The sequence below is a fragment of the Equus asinus genome, chromosome X (genome assembly GCF_041296235.1).
Source record: "Equus asinus isolate D_3611 breed Donkey chromosome X, EquAss-T2T_v2, whole genome shotgun sequence".
Taxonomy (NCBI): Eukaryota; Metazoa; Chordata; class Mammalia; order Perissodactyla; family Equidae; genus Equus; species Equus asinus.
In genome coordinates, this window is record NC_091820.1 from 29,783,904 (window position 1) to 29,805,828 (window position 21,925).

At 37.3% G+C, this 21,925-nt stretch overlaps 1 protein-coding gene across 1 annotated transcript in view; it reads left to right on the top strand.

The window, feature by feature from the left end:
* CFAP47 (cilia and flagella associated protein 47) overlaps nucleotides 1-21,925 on the top strand; it is a 423,199-nt gene that overhangs the window by 165,217 nt on the left and 236,057 nt on the right. The window contains exons 31-33 of the mRNA XM_070502678.1: nucleotides 3,607-3,688; nucleotides 4,616-4,744; nucleotides 7,945-8,137. Coding sequence (XP_070358779.1) covers nucleotides 3,607-3,688; nucleotides 4,616-4,744; nucleotides 7,945-8,137 — 404 coding nt within the window. The remainder of the gene's footprint in view (nucleotides 1-3,606; nucleotides 3,689-4,615; nucleotides 4,745-7,944; nucleotides 8,138-21,925) is intronic.

The window sequence follows — 21,925 nt, forward strand, 5'->3', positions numbered from 1 at the left end:
AAAAACTACTGACTGACAAAGCATAAAATCTATTGACAAAACATAATTGTAAATAGTATCTTATGGACTGATAAAGTTAAGCCTTGAGAAATATTCAAAATGAAACAAGTCTCATGTAGGGGAGGAAAAATAAGCTTCCCTTCTAGGTTCTTGGCTGAAATACCTCCATAATAAAAGAGAGATTAACGGGAGAAAAAAAGCAGTTTTAATTATGTCCGTTAAGTATGGTAGCCCCGCAAAGAAATGAGTCTCCACAGCAGCCAGAAAATTCAGGCTTATGTGCCATTCTGAGCTAACGAAAGGAATAGGGGTCTAGGACTTCACAGTGTGCGTGAGAGGGGAATTCACTGGAAAGTGAGAGGAGGAAATGTTTGGTAAACAGAGATTGCCCTGCCCTCAGATAAGTCTCTCAGGTGAAAAAGGGATCTCTGGTGATAGCTCTCTTCCTAGTATAGGCCCCCTTTCTAATGTAAATTTCCCTTATAAATGTAGATTTCCCTTACAACAGGGTAACTTCTACTCTGGTTTCAGAGCTTCTCCTGTCTGCAGTTTCTCAAAATAATCAGTATGTCAAAGAGGCATATTTTGGGGTGGCATATTCTGCTACTGTTACTGCCAAAAGGGCAGTACTACTCGCCACAAAGACAAGCCAACAGTCGAGAGGCAAGGTGGTAGGAGAGAAAGAATTTTATTACAGCTTGCTAGCAAGGTGGAAGATGGGGAGACTAATATCCAAAAGAATCATCTTGAGGGGGGTGCAGAATCTTGAAGCTGTTATATAGGCCAGGGAGTTATAGGGGAGGGGGTTAGGAATGTTGACCCTCTGGTGTTACAGACTGGGAGTTGCCACACCAGGTATTTCAGTTGTCATTGATGATGGCTATCAGCATAGACTTTCTGTCTTTGTGTGGGGGTCATCACATTCCTAAGGAACTCAAAAGAACAAAGTTATCATCTTATCGCAGCTGGGAGGTACATGCACAAGCAGGGGTCATAAAATCTACAGAGCAGGTGGATCTCCTGGAGGGTGCATATCCAGCTGGGATAGTTAGTCAGAGGTCATTCAAAGTTACAGTATGGTTTCTTTTCTACAGTATGGCTTCCCTTGTGTCAGCCTTGTGTTGAGCCAGTATCACTACCCTTCACTTCATAATAGAATCTGTAAAATGCTGTTAAAGAACAGAATTCAGCTGAGTAAATTTTAAAGCTCTCATTGGCTTTATTTAGCAATTCATGAATTGGGCAGTATCCAATCTAAGAGAAAGGAACTGCAAAGAGCTACACAGGCAAGAGACTTTATAGGCAGAAGGGAGCAAGAACAAGGAAGTCGTACTTAGGCAATGAGGTGGAGCAGAATACGCCACCCCAAAATGTGCCACTTGGTATATGGATCGTTTTGAGCTGAAGGCAGTTGAGACTGAGCAGACTCAGGAAAGACTTTTTACCTCTCCCTTAACTGCCTGAAAGAATTTAGGTAGTGGACCTGGCCCAGAAAGAGAGTTATTTCCAGATGTAACTTTTTATATCAGGAAGACTTATTGGCATGGCATGGCAAACATTTGTTTACCAAACATTTGTTCTTCTCATTTTCCTGTGAACTGTCTTCCTCCCCTTTGAAGCCCCAGACCCCTACCTCCTTCTTCTTGGCTCAGGATGGTATATAAACCTCAATTGCCTGACTGCCTTTGAGTCTTCGTGTCTTTGTACAGCTCCTGTAGGTACATAATTAAATTTGTTTTTCTCCTGTTAGTCTGTCTTATGTCAATTTGATTATTAGACCAGCCAAAGAACCTAGAAGGGAAGAAGGGAAAATTTTTTCACCCCTACAGCAAAAAAAGCACATCAGTTATTGTAAGGTTACTTTCTTTTTGGGGTGGCATGGATCTATCCGGCAAATAATCTAACTAATGCTTATCAGGTGATTCCTGATTGACTAATTGAAGATTCCATTTCTGAGAGAGCTGAAACTTTAATTCAGTGTCAGTTTGGTGACATAGGGCTTAGCATAAGCAACTCCATTTTTGGCCTGTTGTCTTTAATAATGCAAAAATGCATTCTTTATCCTCAACTTTTTACTGCAGACGTACTCTTTCCTGGATACTGTGGAGTGCTCAACTGCATACCATGTGGTCTCCTCCTCAAGAAGCTCTCAGTGTAATGGTTCCCTGCTAGTTTTCCTTAGGCTCTCAGTAGCATTTGATAAAAGTGATCCGTTCCTCCTGCAATCCTGTCTTGGCTTTGGATGCAAGGAAGTACTCCAGTTTCTTCACATGTCTCTGAGCTATCTGTCTTTGTTTCACTCTCTCGAATTTCAACTTAATGGGACATCATCTCATTGAGTTCTTTCATAGACTTTACGTTGGGTACGCCTGCTAAGGGGTGGTGTTCCATTAAAATTAGATTTTATTTAAACCTACAGTAATTCCAATATAATGCAGATTCATAGGAATAATGTAGATGCAGATGGGTAATGTGTGAAAATCAAAGAGAAGGGATGATACTTGATTTCCAAACAAAGGAGCTTTATGTCTGCAGCATGATTTCTTCCACCAGCTTCTACTGGCCTAGGGCCACTTCAAACTTAACAACTCAAAACTGTGTTCACTGCTTTCAGTCCCACAGGGTTCCCTTCCTCACGTCTCTCTTCTCCTGTTCATCTGTGCTATCTTCCAGGTTTGAGCTTTCAGAATCCTTTTCAGGCTCCTTTCTGCTTTTTCTTTTTCCCACTTCTCAGTAGTTACAGGACTGCAAACTTAGTGTGTCTCCAGAGTTGAATACTAAATGTGGCATTCATCTCTATTAAATGCTTATGGTGAGTGGTATTCTGTCTCACTAAATGAGTTAGACCTAAACACCCAAATCCCCACTAGGAAACTCTCCTGCCAAAACTATATTAGATGTCTCTAAAGTGGTTCTGGTGGTGATGGACATGCATATGAAGAGTTTGGATAAAAATATTTCAAGAAATTTGACAGTGAAAAAAATATATAATCTTAAATGTGATAAATGATATACATATAAATGTGTGTGTACATATGCTTTTAAATGTATAAAATAATATAAATAGATATTTGGTGCTTCAGATATACCACTACAAGTTTACATAATCAAAGAGGCCACAATTTTTGGATGTTCTCCTTGGAAAAATAAGTGTGGATTATGTTATATTGGAGGTTTTCTATATTTAGGTGATAGGCATTAAATGAACATTGAGTAACTAATGATCTGCTTATTAGATGTTTTATTGTATTCAAACTTTTTCCATATATTTCCAATTTTATAATATTATAACAACATTAAAATGGTTAGTGCCTTGGCAACAGGGGCTGAGTCATATAACTCTTTATATCCCATTAACATATGAGTAGATGTGGATGATTACAGGCACTTAGTAAGTTCTTTCTCATTAATCAGTTCTGTAAAGGAAACATCATATACACGTTTCATTGTTACAGGAAATTTTAAAAATTAATTATGTAAATTTTAAATTTTAAAATTAAATAAACTATATGACATTGAAATAATGTACTTGAAGTTCAAATGCAAGTGATAAATGCATCTTGAATGTTATACTATAATAATTTGATTTTTCTTTTTCAATCTTAGTACTCAAGGAGCATGTATTTCTCATGTACTGCCAGAATTTCTGCTTGAGCCGGAAGATTATAAGAAGTGGATTGAAATTACAGTAAGGGAATATAATTTCTAGAAACAATCTGCACAGTTATTATTGAATTTACTGGTTTTTGGTCTTTGCTAGAAGATTGCATTTTAGAATCCTTGATTTTTTTGTTTATGAAATATCCTAAGGATTATGCCTCTCTGGATAGCACATATATATATTTTTTTGTCTTTGTCTAAAAATCTCAGTGGAGTTCTTATACAAAAACGATTACATGGCTTTCATAAATATATAAATAATTGCTTCTTTTAGGGGATTTAGAAATGAAGAATGGTGTATGCTTATGTGAATTTCTTCTTAAATTTTTAGAATATGTATCTTCCAAAGAAAATCCTGGTTTAATTTCCCCACCACTTGCCACTTCCCTTCTTCAATTTTAGGGGAAAACAGAAAGAAATTAGACAAGATATGCATTATTGTTTTTTCAAAGAATACAGTTCATTTTATGGGAACCTACTGAGAAGGGGAATTGTTTTGAGAAGCCTGCAGGCGTTGAGACATCGCTTCTTTAGTTGCGCCACTGTTATGCCTTTACCACAAGACATGAGTGAGAGACTCAGGGGTCTGTTCTTTGGCACTCTGCTGAGCTCCTGTGGCTTAATCCAAAGGGTGTGGCTCTTTTGGGGGCTCAGAATTCAGAATAGCTTGGCATCTCATTCTACCACTTCTCCCACGCAGTGAGGCAGTAGATGCGTTGAATGAATAAATCTGTGACCTCAGTAAGGGGCTATGTGTTCCAGAAAGTTACCTCTGTGGGTAGTTTCTACTATTGGCACATGGAGAATTAGAGATCTTGATGAATGTATAAAAAAGGCATGCAAAGGTTTTATAAAAAGAAAGAAAAAAGCTTACGTGCTAACTAAATAGTTAAAACTTTGGACTTACTTTTGCCTTGCATTTTAATTCATGTTGTAATGTTTTATTTCTTAAAAGTCTTCCACCAATACCTTCCCTGTGAGTTCCTATGTACCTAAGGAAGAGCCTTCCATTGTTATAGAGATGAGTAAGTTTGAAGCCTGTAGTAAACGGGCATGGACAGATGTATTCCTTCAGACATACAAGGTAACACTTCCACTCTTGTTCACTGCTTGGGTTTTTGGTTGATTTATATGAATAGTGTATTAGTTAAGGTATAGGTAATGCTGCTGTAAAAGATTAAAAAACACAATGGCTCAAGTAAGATAGAATTCTTATTTTTCTTTCTCATAGGACTGTTGAGAAGCAAGTGTTTTATAGATAGTGGGGTGTCTCTTCTATCTTCTAGGTTTTCATCTCTAGGTCAGTTTCTCAAAACAAGCGAGAACAGATAAAGGAGTAGAGGAGGGCAAGTAAATACCTTTGAAGGGGGGCTGGCCCCGTGGCCGAGTGGTTGAGTTCGCGCGCTCCGCTGCAGGCGGCCCAGTGTTTCGTTGGTTCGAATCCTGGGCGCGGACATGGCACTGCTCATCAAACCACGCTGAGGCAGCGTCCCACATGCCACAACTAGAAGGACCCACAACGAAGAATACACAACTATGTACCGGGGGGCTTTGGGGAGAAAAAGGAAAAAAATAAAATCTTTAAAAAAAAAAAAGAAATACCTTTGAAGGATGTCACCTTAAAAATGCATTATTTCCATTTCACATTCCATTGGGCAAATTTAGTCGTATGATCACATCTAGCTTCAAGGGAAGTCGAGAAATGTAGTCTCTAAAATTAGTAGCTATAGGTGTATTCTGGCACTTAAAGGAAGGATAGAAGAATGGATGTTGGTGAAAATTATGGTCTCCACCTCTAAGACATAGTAGACTCTTGCTATAGAGTTATTCTGGAAAGATATTCACTAGGAATCATACAACTATAGGTGAGACCAGGTGTTGATGACATTCTCCAATTTACTTCATGTCAAGTTGCATGTGTGGGTAAATTTACATGACATAGCTTATGCCTTTACACCTTACATCTTTATTGCTTAAACAAGCACTAGTTTCAGTCCTGGAGATCATTCCCTAGGTTTCCAAATGTGGCACTAGAGATCTTGCCCACTAAGACCGATAGAGGCTTTTGCTCTGTCCTCAAGGTTGCAGCCACAGACAGGATGAGCTGTAGGACAGAGAGGTGAAACAGAAGTTAAGTTAAATAGAAGTAGCAATTAGTCACTCACAGGAAAGGACAACATTAAAAGCTAAATAGTGAGTAGTATATGTAAGACTTTTGTCACAAAATGCTTTTTAAATGTGATCTTGTTTAATCTTCACAACCAGTAATCCCCAGTTTAGAGATGAGGAAACTAAGATTTGCAAGCTTATATACTTTCTTCCGAGATCACCTGATTTGGGCCGTATAAAACCATCTGATGTATGTAAAGTTTATTTCTTCTTTGTTGTTCTCTGCTGGGGCGCAGGACCCCAGGGCCTCTTGCTGCCCTCTGGCAGTCTAAAGCCTCCACTACAGCCAGCCACCCAGGCCTGCCCTCTGGAAAGTTCCGTCTGCTACCTGATTCCCACTTACTCCTCCTCTCCGCCTCTTCTTCCCCCATCAGCCTTCCCTGTCTCTCTTTCTGGATGTCAAGAGGAGAAATGCCATTTTTTTCTTGAATAAGTCTCAGAAGAATGTATGAGGGTATTTGTGACTCTCGGTAAAGCTTAGATTTGGGAAAAGACATTTTTTTCTTTAACTCCAGGCTGCATCATCTATAATTTTGCCCACTGATACAGAGGAGTGACTCCAAAACAGAATAACAGCAAATGCCCTGCTTTATGGACAAACTAGGCCTAATCCTGATTTGTGGACGTTATTCACTCACTCATTCATGCATGCATTCACTTATATGTTTAGTTCATTGAATCCATCTTCCCCAACCTATAAGCCTATGAATTTAGAAACCAAGCATCACTTGCAAACTGAGAACCTAATAGTGTGTCAGCTGCATAATAGATGCTCAACAAATATTTTTTGACTGAATTTATTCACCAATTATTATAGTCCAGGTACTGTACTAGACTCTGGTATTATAAGAGTAAACTTGATATAGTCTGTCTTCTCAAGGATTTTGTGTTCTGGAGTATAGAAGCAATTAAATATATATAATTATAAAGAAGTATGACAAATTCTATGACAAAGTAAGCTCAAAGAACTAAGTTTGAGTGCACATAGAGAGGAACCTAATTTTCCTTGGGGAAGCTTTCCAGAAAGAAGATCAATTTAAACTGAGCACTGAGAAATGACTAGGAGTTTGCTAGGCAGGGTGCGTCATAGGTTAGAGGGAGAGAGATAATAGAATTTGTGTGAAGGAGGTGGTAGATGAATTTTATTGGGGGGCAGAGCAATAACATTTTTCAAGACAAAGGGAATTTAGTGTGGAAATGCCTGAGGTTAGATAGAACATGGTATGTTCTGAGGAATAAACACAGTATGGCTGGGAGTAAGAGCAGTGGAGTGTAGTCCCAATCAGAAATCAGGCTGTGGTTCACTCCTTAAACCAAACTGAGGAATCTGGACTTTATGGACTTTAGCAGAAGGTAAGTACAGAGGTATTGAAGGGTTTTAAAGATAAAATTGGTGTCAGCAGCTTTTCATTCTGGAGTAATCACTGTAGTACAGTGTTGAAACTGTTTGGGGATATAGTTAAGTGTCTGACGCTGGGAATGCTGGTGGTAGTGGGAAAGATGAGAAAAAGGCAGCTTTCGTAAATATTGAGTAGAACTCAATAGGACTTGGCAAATGACTAGATCTTAGGGGTCAAGGAGGGGGTCATGGGAACCTCCAATCTGTAGCCCCTCGGTCAGAAGCACAGATAACAACCTGGGTTTGTGATTGGCAGCTGAGGTGGAGGGCAGTCTTTGTAGGACTGAGCCCTTAACCTGTGGAATCTGATGCCATCTTCAGGTAGATAGTGTCAGAATTGAGTTGAATTGTAGGACACCCAGCATGTGTCTGAGAATTGCTTGGTGCTGTGGGGAAGCCCCCTAACCCCGTACACACACACACATTGGAAATTGGTGACCAGAACCCTTAGGTAATGAGCTTCTTTTAAATTACATAGTGTGGTGCCTTATAGACCAGATGCTATAGAAGCAAAAAGTTGGAAATTTAAAATGAGCATTAAGGGGTCATCTGATCTATTCTTTTACTCTTGAATGGATGTAATTAACTAGAAAATACTGATGCCTTCCTTTATTTATCTACCTGTCATATTTTTAATTTACTTTTCAAATATTAATTTTTTATGTTGCCATTCAGGTCTAGTAAAAGTTTTCTCTCTCTCTTTTATCCAATTTCAGGTTCTGATACTTTCCCGGATTGTACCACATTGCAGCGGTGACCTGCTCCCCATGTGTATGCAAAATTCACCAAAAGTCAATTCTTGTTTTATGTCCAGCAACATATATTCTAATTCTGAAAGGATTCTGCTGAATTGGATGAACACAAATTATGAGAATACCCGACATATTATATGGAAAGACTGTGAGAAAGGTGAGTTTTTTTCCTTTAAACAAATTATTTCAAATTGCAGTGTGACAGTGTAGAGGGAACCATGGAACTGGACTCGGAATAATCCATGGATTCTGGGCGTGGCTACAGCATATACTCTTTGTTCTGCAAAAAAGGATGTCCCTTAACGTCCTCGAGATCAGTTTCTTTACATGTAAAATGGAAGTAATAAAAGATGCTTCTTCAATTTCTTTTGAAGAATAAATGATAAAAATTCTGTAGAGATGCTCTGGAAATGAAAGAAAGCCTTAATATCATTGCTGGTATTTTCAGCTCTATAAAGTATTAAATTTAGGTGACACTGCTCAAACCTTGTACATGATTAGTTGAGATCAACTGAAAATTGACTAGAAAACATCTTATATGTCATCGTGACAGTAAATCACTAAATGCAATAATGCTTCATGAATTTGGAGGAAGGTAGGTAATATTAGGTCCATATGCCAAGACAAGTGGGTCTTCATAAGTAGATCTGATCCAGTGTTTAGATGGGTACTCTCTGGTTCTGCCCGGGAGGAATGAGGCTCTATAAATTTCTACCTCAAGAGCCTCAAACTCTTTTTGAAAAAGTTCCAATTTGCTAATATAGCTGTGTATTTTTTCTTTTCCGTCATAAGCGTTGAATAGTGAGAAGGAGGATGGTGCGCATATTGGTTGTTTCTTTGGCTTCAGTTCAGCTCCCCTCTTCTAAGTACATACAAACCCCGTTATGTTCAGAATGGGTCATGTTTTAACATATAATCATTAAGTTTATTTTTTATACTGAACCCTCGAGAGTTTGATCTAAACTTTAGAAGTAAGAAGAAGATTAAGATGTCATTTAAAATGAGACTTGGAGGGCTGGCCCCGTGGCCGAGTGGTTAAGTTCGCGCGCTCCGCTGCAGGCGGCCCAGTGTTTCGTTGGTTCGAATCCTGGGCGCGGACATGGCACTGCTCGTCAGACCACGCTGGGGCAGCGTCCCACATGCCACAACTAGAAGGACCCACAACGAAGAATACACAACTATGAACCGGGGGGCGTTGGGGAGAAAAAGGAAAAAATAAAATCTTAAAAAAAATAAAATAAAATAAAATGAGACTTGGAATTACAGTTGCTCTTAACTTGAAGACATTACCTAGTAAACACAGTGACATCAAGATTGAAAGAGATATATTGATATATTGGTATTAGAGAACAGTAAACGGAGACTATTTTATTACCTTCTAACTGACATGCTGATATTATCAAACAATTTGACTTGAAACTACAACTTAACAAAATTCATATCCTATAAAACTGTATTTGGCCAATTAAAAATATAAAAAACAAGGCTTAAGTAGTTTGATTACTGAGGAGTAACATTTTAACCAGAGTGTTATAAAATATGTGTATATTTGAAATTAATATGTTCATTTGTTATAAAATTATTATCGTTCTATTTTTACCAACAGAATGGTCTATTACAAGTTAATTTGTTAGAGCAATGCATTATAGACACTGATTCCTCTGCTATTTTTTAAGACACTGAGTCCCATTCCTTTGCAAAGCTTTCGCACTTCCTATTCCCTCTGCTTGGAACATTATTTTCCTGGATATTTTCATGATTCCCTTTCCCACTTCTCTCAAGTCCCTGCTCAAATATCACCTTATCTGTGAAGCTTTCCCAATACCTTCTCTAAAATAGCATATCCTTCAGTCCTCTTTCTTGCTCTATTTTTTCTCAATAGCGTTTTTTCAAAATAATATACGTAGTCTGTCTCCTCCAGTGGAATGTGAGCTTCTTCACAAGAACAGTCTTGTCTGTTTTGTTGTTCACCATTGTATTCTCAGAGCCTGGAACAGTGCCTGGAAAATAACAGATACCAAATATGGTTTGAGTAAATAAATGAACAAATAGTGAATAAAGAAATGCATTCAGATTTTATACATTTTTCTACCCTATTCCAGATAATTGAATATATATTAGCTTACCAGTTTGTACCTTTTTTACAAATGCGGGATGAGGTTGAATGGTTGAGGTAAAAGGAGACACTTTCCTTGTTCAGTACATACGAGTACATGTTCTCATGGTTAGTAACTGTGGCAGTCCAGGAGGAGAGGCTCTGTGAAAGATTTCACTTAGATTAATGTGGACTGAGAAAAAGTCATACTCAGTGCCCCAGATTTTTATCTCTCACCATTGATGCTCTCCTCACTCCACTCCAATGGTAAATCTGACTGTGCTTACAACTTGATGCAGAGGTGTTGTAGAGGGATAGGGCTGCACCCCAAACTTTTTGATTGGGCAACTCTGGGGTGGAGGCCCAGCAATCTGTATTTTAGTAAGCCCTCCATGTGATTCTGATGCATACTAAAGTATGAAACAATTAGGCTGTAGTATCACAAAAAGTGGCTTCATTAGTGCTTTTAAATCGTTCACCAGTTATATTTCCAAAAAGTCCTTCTTTTAAACAACAATTTCTTTGAAGTAATAATGGCTGAGAATGTCCCCAAATTAACATCAGACATCAAACCACAGATCCAGGAAGCTCAGAAAATACCAAGCAAAATAAATGCCAGAAAAACTCTATTCCTAGGCATATTATATACAGACTGCAGAAAATCAAAGATAAAGAAAAAATCTTGAAAGAAGCTAAAGGAAAAAAAAATACCTTACTGACAAGGACCAAAGATAACAATTACATCCAACTTCTCAGAAGTCATGCAGTCAGAAAGGGAGTGGAGTGAAAGTGTTGAGAGAGACAAAAAAATGCGGCAACCTAGAATTCTGTACCCTGCGACATTATCCTTCAATAGTGAAGGAGAAAACATTGCAGAGAATAGACAGTGGGCCTTGCTTACAAGTTATTTGGTAAACTGTTGAGTTGGCAGCTTGTAGAATCATGCTTATGGACAGTTTGCCCTTGATCATCCTGATGGGGCAAGAAATAAAGAGTCATTTAGTTGTTTATGGATTTCCCAGAAACTGTTGAGAGTATAGCAGTGGAACCAACATGACAGGTTGTTTCCGTATTACATCTCTGCTGAGTCTTTTTATCAGCACCTTTACCTCAGTTAGGGCAGGTCAGATACATTTCTCTCATTAGAATTTCTTTGCAGTGATGGAACTAGGAAGGATGTGATAAGTGAGGGAGCGTTCTTCGTAGAGGAATGCACGTTGAAGAGTATCGAGGAGGAAAGTTGAGATCAGTTGGCTCAGAGGCCCAACCATCAAGGGCCTTGAATATCAGGGCAATGTTTTAGGACTTTATTCTGTTGGCCTTGAAGAGTATTGGGAAATGGCTGAGCTGGTGACTGCTGTGATAAAATGAGTGTTTGGTCTGGCAGCAGCAAGTCCATGGATTGGAGTGCATGAAAGTCCCATGCTTTCAATCAGCACATCCGAATTTAGCTGTGGCAGCAGACTGAGATGTCTTAACCCTGGACTTTCTATGAATTTGCCCAAGAGTACATGGTGTCAGGCAGTCAATCAAAGTTTAGGGAAGCTTCGTTTCCTAACTACAGATGGTTGCTGGGAACCACTGTTAAAAAAAAAAGAAAGAAAGAAAGAAAGAAAATGTACCCACCCTGTGTTTGAAAATCCATAACATGTAGTGATTTGTTGTAAGTGTTATGAAGTCAAAAAGCATTTTCCATGTGATGAATGGACCCTGTCTCATGAAAATAGGGGATCTTTTCAGTACTTGCCAAGAGGTACATTTGCTCCTATATACTCATCCTTCTGTTCCCAGTAGCTCTGTGTATTGTATGTGCTTAAGCCCTTTTATCATCAACACTAAAGTTAATGTTTTTCACTGATGGACCATTTTTTCACACCTTAGTGACAGTATCTTCTTCAGTAGATCACACCTGTGATAGAGTGTCCTCTATGGGATTCCTTTGGACCCTTGGCTTCAACTGCTACATTTGATGGCTAGTGGAAATTTTATCATCCTGTAATCGCCTGGGAATTTTCAGAGCAGCAACAGACCATTTTGTAATGTAAAGTTTAATTTCTGACAGGACTAAGTACTTTCATTTGCATACACATTAACAAAATCCTGAAATTGGAACATTTTGAACTGTCTGTTCAAAGGAGCTCTATTCTACAAAATAATGTCTTTTTATTTAACTCATGCTTATTTCAACATTTTTTCATGAAGTAACAATTATAGTTCTTATGAATGAAAAATAATGTTTCTTATTCTATTTTCTTTAGCAGAGCAGAGTTATGTTTGGCAACATTTATCTTTTATGTACTGTCTAAAGGTGCCCCTGATTTCATTTATTATATAATAGTTTGTTAAAGTAAACAATATTCAGTACACATTTTGGAGGTTGTTTTGGCCTTTTAATAATGCTGTCTATTCTTAAAACCAGTATGGTGTTGAGGTCTTAAATTTGTATGCATTGGTTGTTTCAAACGTGTCTAATTTTCAACTTTGTTAAACCAGAAAATAGTCATTATTTATGAAGAACTTTATATTTTTTCCAGAAGTTCCAAATTAGCCCATGGGCTGGCCCCAGTGGCCTAGTGGTTAAATTCAGTGCACTCTGCTTTGACGGCCCAGGTTCGGTTCCCAGGTGCAGACCTACACTTCTCTGTTAGTAGCCATGCTGTGCAGGGAGCACACATACTAAAAAGTAGAAGAAATTGGCACAGATATTAGCTCAGGGCGAATCTTGCTCAGCAAAAAAAGAAAAAAATAAAATTAGCCCTTTAATGTTTAGCATTAAATATTTATCATCAATGTAGCAAGATTGAAATACACACAGACAATAGAAATGGTATAATCTTACACTTTAAATCTACAATGTTTTATTTTGGGAATGTGACTGTCAGTCACTATATAGAAGTCATGATTAGTGTGAAGCTCAGCAGTAAATTCAGAGAAATGGCCAAGCAGTCAAACAAATGTGAGAACAGAAAGTTAAACCATTTCCAGTGGATTAGCAGTGTGGTTCAATAAATCATGGTGAACCAAGGCAATAACCGTGTGTCCTGGAAAACGGAGGATATAAAAATTCACCCACAGCCGGACCACATTCTTTCCCTCTCATATTCATACCTATTCAGTGTCAATGCCTTCCAGCCAGAGACCACTGGGAACACATCTGTAGTTGAACAAATTCTTTTAATGCTTACAACGAGAGAGACCACACATTATGGAGAATCATGGGGTGTCTCAAGGTAAAGGATATTATGAAAGTCATGATAGGATTTGTTCATAGCCTAGGTAAATTGGGGAAAGGTTCAAGGAAACAGGGATTTGCCTTGATTGTATGCTGTCAGGGACAGTGGTAATCCTCTGATTAATTTAATAAATCTTATCTGGAAGGAGGAAGACTTCAGTGAGGCTAATTGTTTAATTGGCAAGAGCCGCGCTCACCTAGTTCAGCCAGGAGGGGGAAGTATTTGGTATTTTGTGGCTTACATAATGAGCTTGTTTTCGTCTGTGCTTAGACAAGATTATGAAATGCTCTTGTTTTCTCCTGCTTCTTCACAGTGGCAGAGTGACCTTGTATGACATTGGTGTTCGGTGAGCCTGTCTGTGTTCAATAAGAGAATAATATGACCTAGCTGTATCAGCTCAGCTGCTATCAATACCAAAGCCCAACTGATAATACTAGGCGAGCTCTCAGATGTCAGGGGCTGTTTTCCTTTTTCACCAAAATCACCAAATAGAAGGTATTAAGAATTATGCTTGAAACATGACTTCATCTGAAATGAACCTTTAGGGCCTGTAAGAAATGATAAATCATTGCATTAATTTCTCCTAACCTTTTGTGATATTGTGAATTATAATAAGAAATATATATTTGGTCTTCCTCCCAGTTTCTAGCACAGAACTTCTAAAACCCTTGGAATTTCCCAAGTGATAGATAAAGAGAGAAAGGTATCTTTTGTTGTGCTACTGAGGTGACTTTCGAATGCCCTAGGTCATCTAAGGATGGGGGCTGGGTGCCAGGGGAACCAACCCTGTGATTGGAGAGTTGGAACTTTCAGTCCCACCCCTTGACCTCTGAAGAGGGGGAGGGGCTGGAGGTAGAATTGATCACCATTGGCTAAGGATTTAATTAATCATGCCTACGTAATGAAGCCTTCATAAAAACTCAAAAAGACAGGTTTCTGAGAGCTTCTAGGTTGCTGAACACCTGGAGATGTGGGGAGAGTGGTGCACCTGGAGAGGACATGGAAGCTCCTCGCCCCTTCCCACATACTTTGCCCTGTGCATCTCTTCCATCTGGATGTTCGTCTGTATCTTTTATTGTATCCTTTTAGAATAAACTGGTAAATTTCCTTGAATTCTGTGATTTGCTCTAGTTAATTAATCAAATCTGAAGGGGACCGGTCCCGTGGCCGAGTGGTTAAGTTCTCACGTTCCGCTTCGGTGGCCCAGGGTTTCACCAGTTCGGATCCTGGGCATGGACATGGCACCGCTCGTCAGGCCACGTTGAGGCAGCATCCCACATGCTGCACCTAGAAGGACCCACGACTAAAATATCCCACTATGTGCTGGGGGGACTTGGGGAGAAAAAGCAGAAAAAGAAAAGATTGGCAACAGTTGTTAGCTCAGGTGCCAATCTTTAAAAAAAAAAAAAACCTGAAGGAGGAGGAGGTGATGGGAACCCTTTTTATAGCCAATCGGTCAGAAGTACAGGTAATGATCTAGACTTGCTATTGCCATCTGAAGTGCAAGGAGGGGGTCCTTGGAACCTCTGATCTAGAGCCTGTTGGTCAGCACAGGTGCTAACCTGGGCCTGTGATTGGCGTCTGAAGTGGAGGGTGGTCTTGTGGGACTGAGCCTTCTATGTGTAGAATCCAGTGCTTTCTCTAGGTAGATAGTGTCGGAATTGAGTTGAAGTGTAGGACACCCTGCTGGTGTCCTGAGCATTGCTTGGTGGTGTCGGGGGAACCTCCCCCTTCCCCCCAGGTTGTAATTGGTCTCAGACCATTTTACATTTGTAAATAGATGAGAGCATATATTTTTAAAAGCAACAATTAACAACCATTATCCCCTAACATTTGCTAACTTTAAATAAATCAGTATTAAAATCTGTCTGCTAGGAGTTTACAGCTTAACTCTTTCGCCATTGTGGCGGTAGAGAATGTAATCGGGTAACCCAACATTGGCTTGCCTCACTCAATGTCGAGTCAGTATTGACTGACTTAGTATTGAATGTGGTCTTAAAGGTCAAGAACCATGAAATCAGTGTCAAGTTCCTTAAAAATATAAAAGGATTTATAAATTAAAGCACAGAGAGAGAAACCTTTTTTTTTCCTTTTTGAAGAGGAGAGACTCATTGGTCTTGAATTTGTTGACTTTGGTGAATGTTTTTGAATTTATTGTGTACATTCTATAATTTCTTTTTCCTTTAACTGAATGATAGCATTTGTATTGTTTCCATTTTGTGGCTGTTATGAATAAAGCCTCCATGAGGCTCATTTATATACAAGTCTTTTATAGACATATGTTTCCATTTCTCTGAGGTAAATACCTAGGAGTGAAATTACTGAGTTGTATGGCAAGTGCATTTTTAATAACTTATTGAGATGTAATTCCAATACCACAAAATTCTTCCATTTAAAGTGTATGATTTAATGGTTTTCAAAATGATGGTAGGATTGTGCAACCATCATCGCAATCTAATTTTAGAACATTTTCATCATTCCCTAACAGATACAGTGTGTACCTATTAGCAGTCACTTCTCTCTCCCCTAGCACCAGGAAAATACTAATCTACATTGTGTCTATTGATTTGCCCATCCTGGATATTTCATAGAAATGGAATCATATAATATCTTTGAGACTATTTTCCTTTCTTTCTTTTTTTTGAGGAAGATTAGCCCTGAGCTAACATCCGCTGCCAATCCTCCTCTTTTTTTGAGGAAGACTGGCCCTGAGCTAACATCCATGCCCATCTTCTTCTGCTTTATATGTGGGATGCCTGCCACAGCATGGCTTGTCAAGCAGTGGCCATGTCCGCACCCGGGATCCGAACTGGTGAACCCCTGGCTGCCAAAGCGGAATGTGTGAACTTTACCGCTGCACCACTGGACTGGCCTGAGACTATTTTTTAAATTATTCAAAGTTCATACATGGATGAATAATATTCCATTTTATGGCTGTGCCACATTTTATTTATCCATTTATCATTTGATGGCTAGTTGACTTGTTTATACTTTTTGGCTATTATAAATAATGCTGCTATGAACATTCATGTGAAAATTTTTGTGTACATATCTTTCCATTCTACTTGAGTATTACATAGGAGTGGAATCTCTGGATCATATGATAACCGAATGTTTAACATCTTGAGACATTTCCAAATAGTTTTTTGAAGTGGCTGCACCATTTTCCTTTCCTACCATCAATGTATGAAGGTTCCAATTTCTACACATCCTTACCAACACTTGTGACTGTCTGTCTTTTTGATGATAGTCATTAGGTGTGTGTGAAGTGGCATTTTATTTGGGTTGAATTGCGTTTCCTTAGTGACTAATGATGTTGCACATTCAGTATTTTCAGTTTGTAATATTTTTTCTTTAACTTTTTCTTTTTAGTATACTTTAATATGTGCTTATATAAAATCCTCTTACTCCTGTCTACCACCATGTTTTTCTGAAATTAGATGCTTTATTCACTTGCTAGGTTTCCAGAGTTGGCACTGTAATAATAATGTTTGGAAGAAAGTAATACAGAGGAGAAGTTAAAGAAAATATATTACAAAGAAAAATATTAAATATTAAATAATTAATATCATTTAATAGTAAATTATTAAAAAGAATCAGAGGAATATTCACAATTGCATTGAACATAATAGGTAACTCTGAACAATGAAAGTATATAATAGAAGTTAGTATGATGAATGTGGTGTTTAAAAATCCATAATAAATATTAGTTCATTCAGTGGATAGTGCTAGGTCAATTGGCTGACACTTTGTAATTAAGGTAAAGTTAACTCTGTACCATATACTATATACCAAAATGAATTCTAAATGTATGGAAAAGTATTAAGTATAAAAACAAAGACTATAAAATAACTCAAAAAGTAAGGTAATCTTTGTCTGAGTTTGGTATGACAGTTGATTTTTAAACATTCTAACAAGAACAGGAGCCACTAAAAATATAATTTGTTTAACAAATATTTATTAAGTGCCAGTTTATATGCCAAGCACTGTTCTAGAAATTAGAGCTGCAGCAGAGAACAAAAGAACCCAAATTCCTTCTGTCGTGTTAGTTACTTTCTGGTAGGAAGAAGGAAGTCAGCGCATGAAACTTGGAAATGAGTCTAATCTCCTGAGTGGCAGGTGAGAATTTTTTTTTATCACTCACAACATCTTCACAAGGTGATTAATTAAAACCCTATTATCTTTGTGGTTGGAACCCTTATTTGCTCACTGAAGTGAAAAAATAGTTTAAGAAATAGAATCATAAACATATATATGTGTGTATACATATACATACACACATATACACATATGATTTAACAGTTTTAAAATATAGAACAACTACATAAGTAAATATACATCAATTCACCAACGATTTTATCAACATCTCCACTCCACTGATCTCCTCTTCGTCCTCTTCTGTTCCTACCCCCATCATCAGGGCAAACTGTCACCATTTCTAATGGTCTAGGAAGTGTCAGTGCTTATGATATCACTGTAAAAGGCAAGTTAAGGAATGAGACAGACAGCCAACCATCATATTCCATCATGTCAGATTACTGTGTGGGTAATTCAATTTTGGAAAGTTCTTATCTTTTTTATGTATTATCTAAAATTTCGTAATTTTAGCTGTAATGTTAACAGTGACCTTCTGACAGTCCCATACGTTAGGCATTCTATATGAATTCTTCTAATATTTAGCTTGCTTTCAAAATGCTCAAAAAAGATTCACAAATATTATTCGGTTCTTTGAAGGGAGGGAGCCTCAGGACTATTTATAAAATAACTAGTAGGGGATTTTCAGCCTTGTGGAAGGAAAGCATGTCTAGAATACGACAAAATGAAAGATAGACTCAGTTATCATCTTCTCTTCAATATGGTAGACCACAGTTCTAATTGGACATTAGACAAAACGGTGATAAATTATAATAATAGCCAACATTTAGAATTTTACATATACTTCATGATCAGGTAACTATTATTACTATTACTTAACAGAAAACTAAAGCAGAGAAGTTTTGTTTATTTTCCTAGGAAAGGAGTTGGCAGGAATTTGAATCCAAACAGTTCCGCTCCAAGGCTCACGTTAAGTATCATTGTGTGATGCTGCTCCTTCAGAAGATGAATTCTTCTTTGACTTAGAGCTATGCAATTTTTGCAGATTCTTTTCTGATATCCAGAGAGATGTCTCATTTCCTTTTTCATCCACAGCAGTGGTTTTTCAAACCTGGATGCCCATTGGAATCACCTGAGGACTTAAAAACATATATACTGATGCCCCACCCCTGGCCAATTGAAACAGAGTCTTTGGGGTGTTGCCTGTACATGTGTAGCTTTTCAAAAAGCTCTGTAGGTGGTTCTAATGCGCAGTGAAGGTTAAAAACTCTAATGCGTGCAAATATGGAAATAGGGAATAAGATTAAATAGTTAGTGCAGAGATAGCATATATGATAAATATTTGTCCACCACAAGAAATAATGTTTCCTAAAATATGTCCCAAATTTAAAAGAAGAAACTTATGAATAACATTATGAGTTCTGAGGTTTTCTTGGTTTTGTTTTGTTGCTACTTGTTTCGAATTTACACAGCATTCATAGTCATTGCTATCACCAATGAGGTCATTATTATTCTCATTTCCTCTCACCTTCCTGCCTCAGTGTCATTATTTTGTTAGGTTTATTATGCCTATATTGTCAATAATTATAACACACATTCTATTCTGTTAGTGTTCCATTATGTGTCATTTTACCTACATTTAAATCTCCATTTTTAATTATTTTTGATTCACTTATCGGATGGCTGGATTTCATAATTATTTTGTTTTTCTAATTAGCATTTCAAGGGTCTCATCTCTGAGTTCTCTGTAAATGTCTTAATTTTATTTATATGTGAATGGCATCTTGACTGAGAATCAAATTTGGGACTTACTCTTTATTTTTCTCTGAACTCTAGAGACAGTACTGCGTTGTGTTATACCTGTAAAAACAGCTTTGAAAAGCTGAGATCAGCCTGATAACTCTTCTCCTATAAGTGAATTGCTTTTTTTGGCTTTAGACTTTTTTATATTCTCAAACTGAGTGAGAGTGTGAAACCCGTTCTAAAACATTTCCTTTGTAAATTTGACATTTATGGTATTTTCTTGTACTCCTTTTGAAGTCTAAGATATTGGTTGAAACTGAGACATGAAGAGACTTTTTCTAACCTTCTATTGACATAGATAATCTTGTATTATACCTAATCTTTTTCTTACTTAATCTTACACAGGGTACATTCAACATTTCACCAATAATTATGATATTTACTATAGGATTATTTTGCAGATTATGTTCTGTAATTTATATCCTCTCTTTGCAGTCCTGGCACAAATTCAATTTTGCCATGATAGCTTATCTTTTTTTAATACCTTGCTAGAATTAGTTTACTAATATTTTAATTTTTTCCTTCAGTTTACGAGTAATAATTTATAGCTATTTTCTGTACTTTTTAGTTGTTATAATTTTATGCAAACCTCAACAATTACTTGGAAAACATTCCCTCTTTTGTAGACTTTGAAAGAGTTTCTATAAGAGTGAAATTGCTTGTTTCTTAAATTTTGTAGAATTTACTGGTAAAGCCATCTGGACCTATTATTTCTTTTGTGGGATGATTTTAAATAACTACATCAACTCTTTAATTGTTATAAGATTATTCTTATTTTGTGTTTTCCACTGAGTGAGATTTTGTAACACATTTTATGAAATTAATGAATATAATCTAAATTTTAAAAATGTATTAGCATAATAGTATTCATTGACTATTGTATCTGTTTTCTTATATGTAACTGCTGTAATTATTTTCTTTTTTATTTTCAATATTGTTTTCTTATGCCTTCTTTTTCTTTTGAGAAAGATTAGCCCTGAGCTAACTACTGCCAATCCTTCTCTTTTTTGCTGAGGAAGGCTGGCCCTGAGTTAACATCCATGCCCATCTTTCTCTACTTTATATGTGGGACGCCTACCACAGCATGGCTTTTGCCAAGCAGTGCCATGTCCGCACCCGGGATCTGAACTGGTGAACCCCGGGCCTCCGAGAAGTGGAATGTGCAAACTTAACCACTGTGCCACCGGGCCAGCCCCCCTTCTTGTTTTTTTTAATCAATCTTTCTCCATAGTAATTATCACCTTAATACAGAAGATTCTCTACTTTCTTTCCAGTTTAATGCTACGCTTATATGAACGTTCTACTAAGTATTATATGCGTTACCTCAATCTCATGTGGCTCATCTTATATTTATTATATGTAACTGATCTTATAATTATTTAGAGTTCACATATCTTCATAATTCAACTACTTCTAGAGACAAGATGATTTCTGCATTAAAGCATATATTACATTGCATTTCCAAAGTGTTTTAAAAAACAATTAAAAATGTACTATGTTATGGGGCTGGCCCCGTGGCCGAGTGGTTAAGTTCGCGCGCTCCGCTGCAGGCGGCCCAGTGTTTCGTTGGTTCGAATCCTGGGCGCGGACATGGCACTGCTCATCAAACCACGCTGAGGCAGCGTCCCACATGCCACAACTAGAAGGACCCACAACGAAGAATATACAACTATGTACCGGGGGGCTTTGGGGAGAAAAAGGAAAAAATAAAATCTTTAAAAAAAAAAATGTACTATGTTATCTGTTTGAATATGGGCGCAAAAATACTAGCAAACAGAATGGAGCAACACTTAAAGAGGATGAAACAAAATTAGCAGATGAGATTTATCCCAGGAATTCAAGATTGATTGAACATATAAATACCAATCAGTGTGATATACCATATAGATAGAATAAAAAGGGGGAAAAAACGAACATTTCAAAGGACATAGCAACGGCAAAATCACATATCTAGCAAGAGACTTGTACCAAGAATATATATAAAAAAACACATAATTCAACAATAAAAAAGCAAATAACCCAATTAAAAAATGAGCAAAGGATTTAAATAGATATTTCTAAAAGTTAGAAGATAAGCAAATGGCAATGAGCACATGAAAAGATATTCCATGTAATTAGTCATTAGGGAAATGTACAACCAAACCACAATGAGATAGCACTTCACACCAACTTGGATGACTAAAATTTAAAAAAAGAAAAGAAAGAAAGACAGACTGTAACAAGTATTGGCAAGGATTTATGGAAATTGAAACGTCATATGTTGCTAAAGAGATTATAAAATGGTACAACCACTTTGGAAAACAGTTTAACAGTTTCTCAAAATGTTTAAAATAGATTAATATTTTCCAACCATTCCACTTATTGCTTTATTACTCAAGATAATTGAAAACATGTTTACACAAAAACTCCTATATAAATGCTCATAGCAGCATTATTTATAATAGCCAAAAAGTGGAAACAATGCAAATGCCCATAAACTGATGAATGGATAAACAAAGTGTGGTATATTCATAAAGTGGAATAGTATTCAGCCATAAAAAGGAATGAAGCACTGACATATACTGCAGCCTTTAACCTTGAAAATATTATGCGAAGTAAAAGAAGTCAGTATAGAAGGATGCATACTTTATGGTTCCATTTCTATGACATGTCCAGAATAGGCAAATCCAAAGTGGTAGAAAGTAGGTTAGTTTTTCCAGGGGATGAGAAAAGGAGGAAA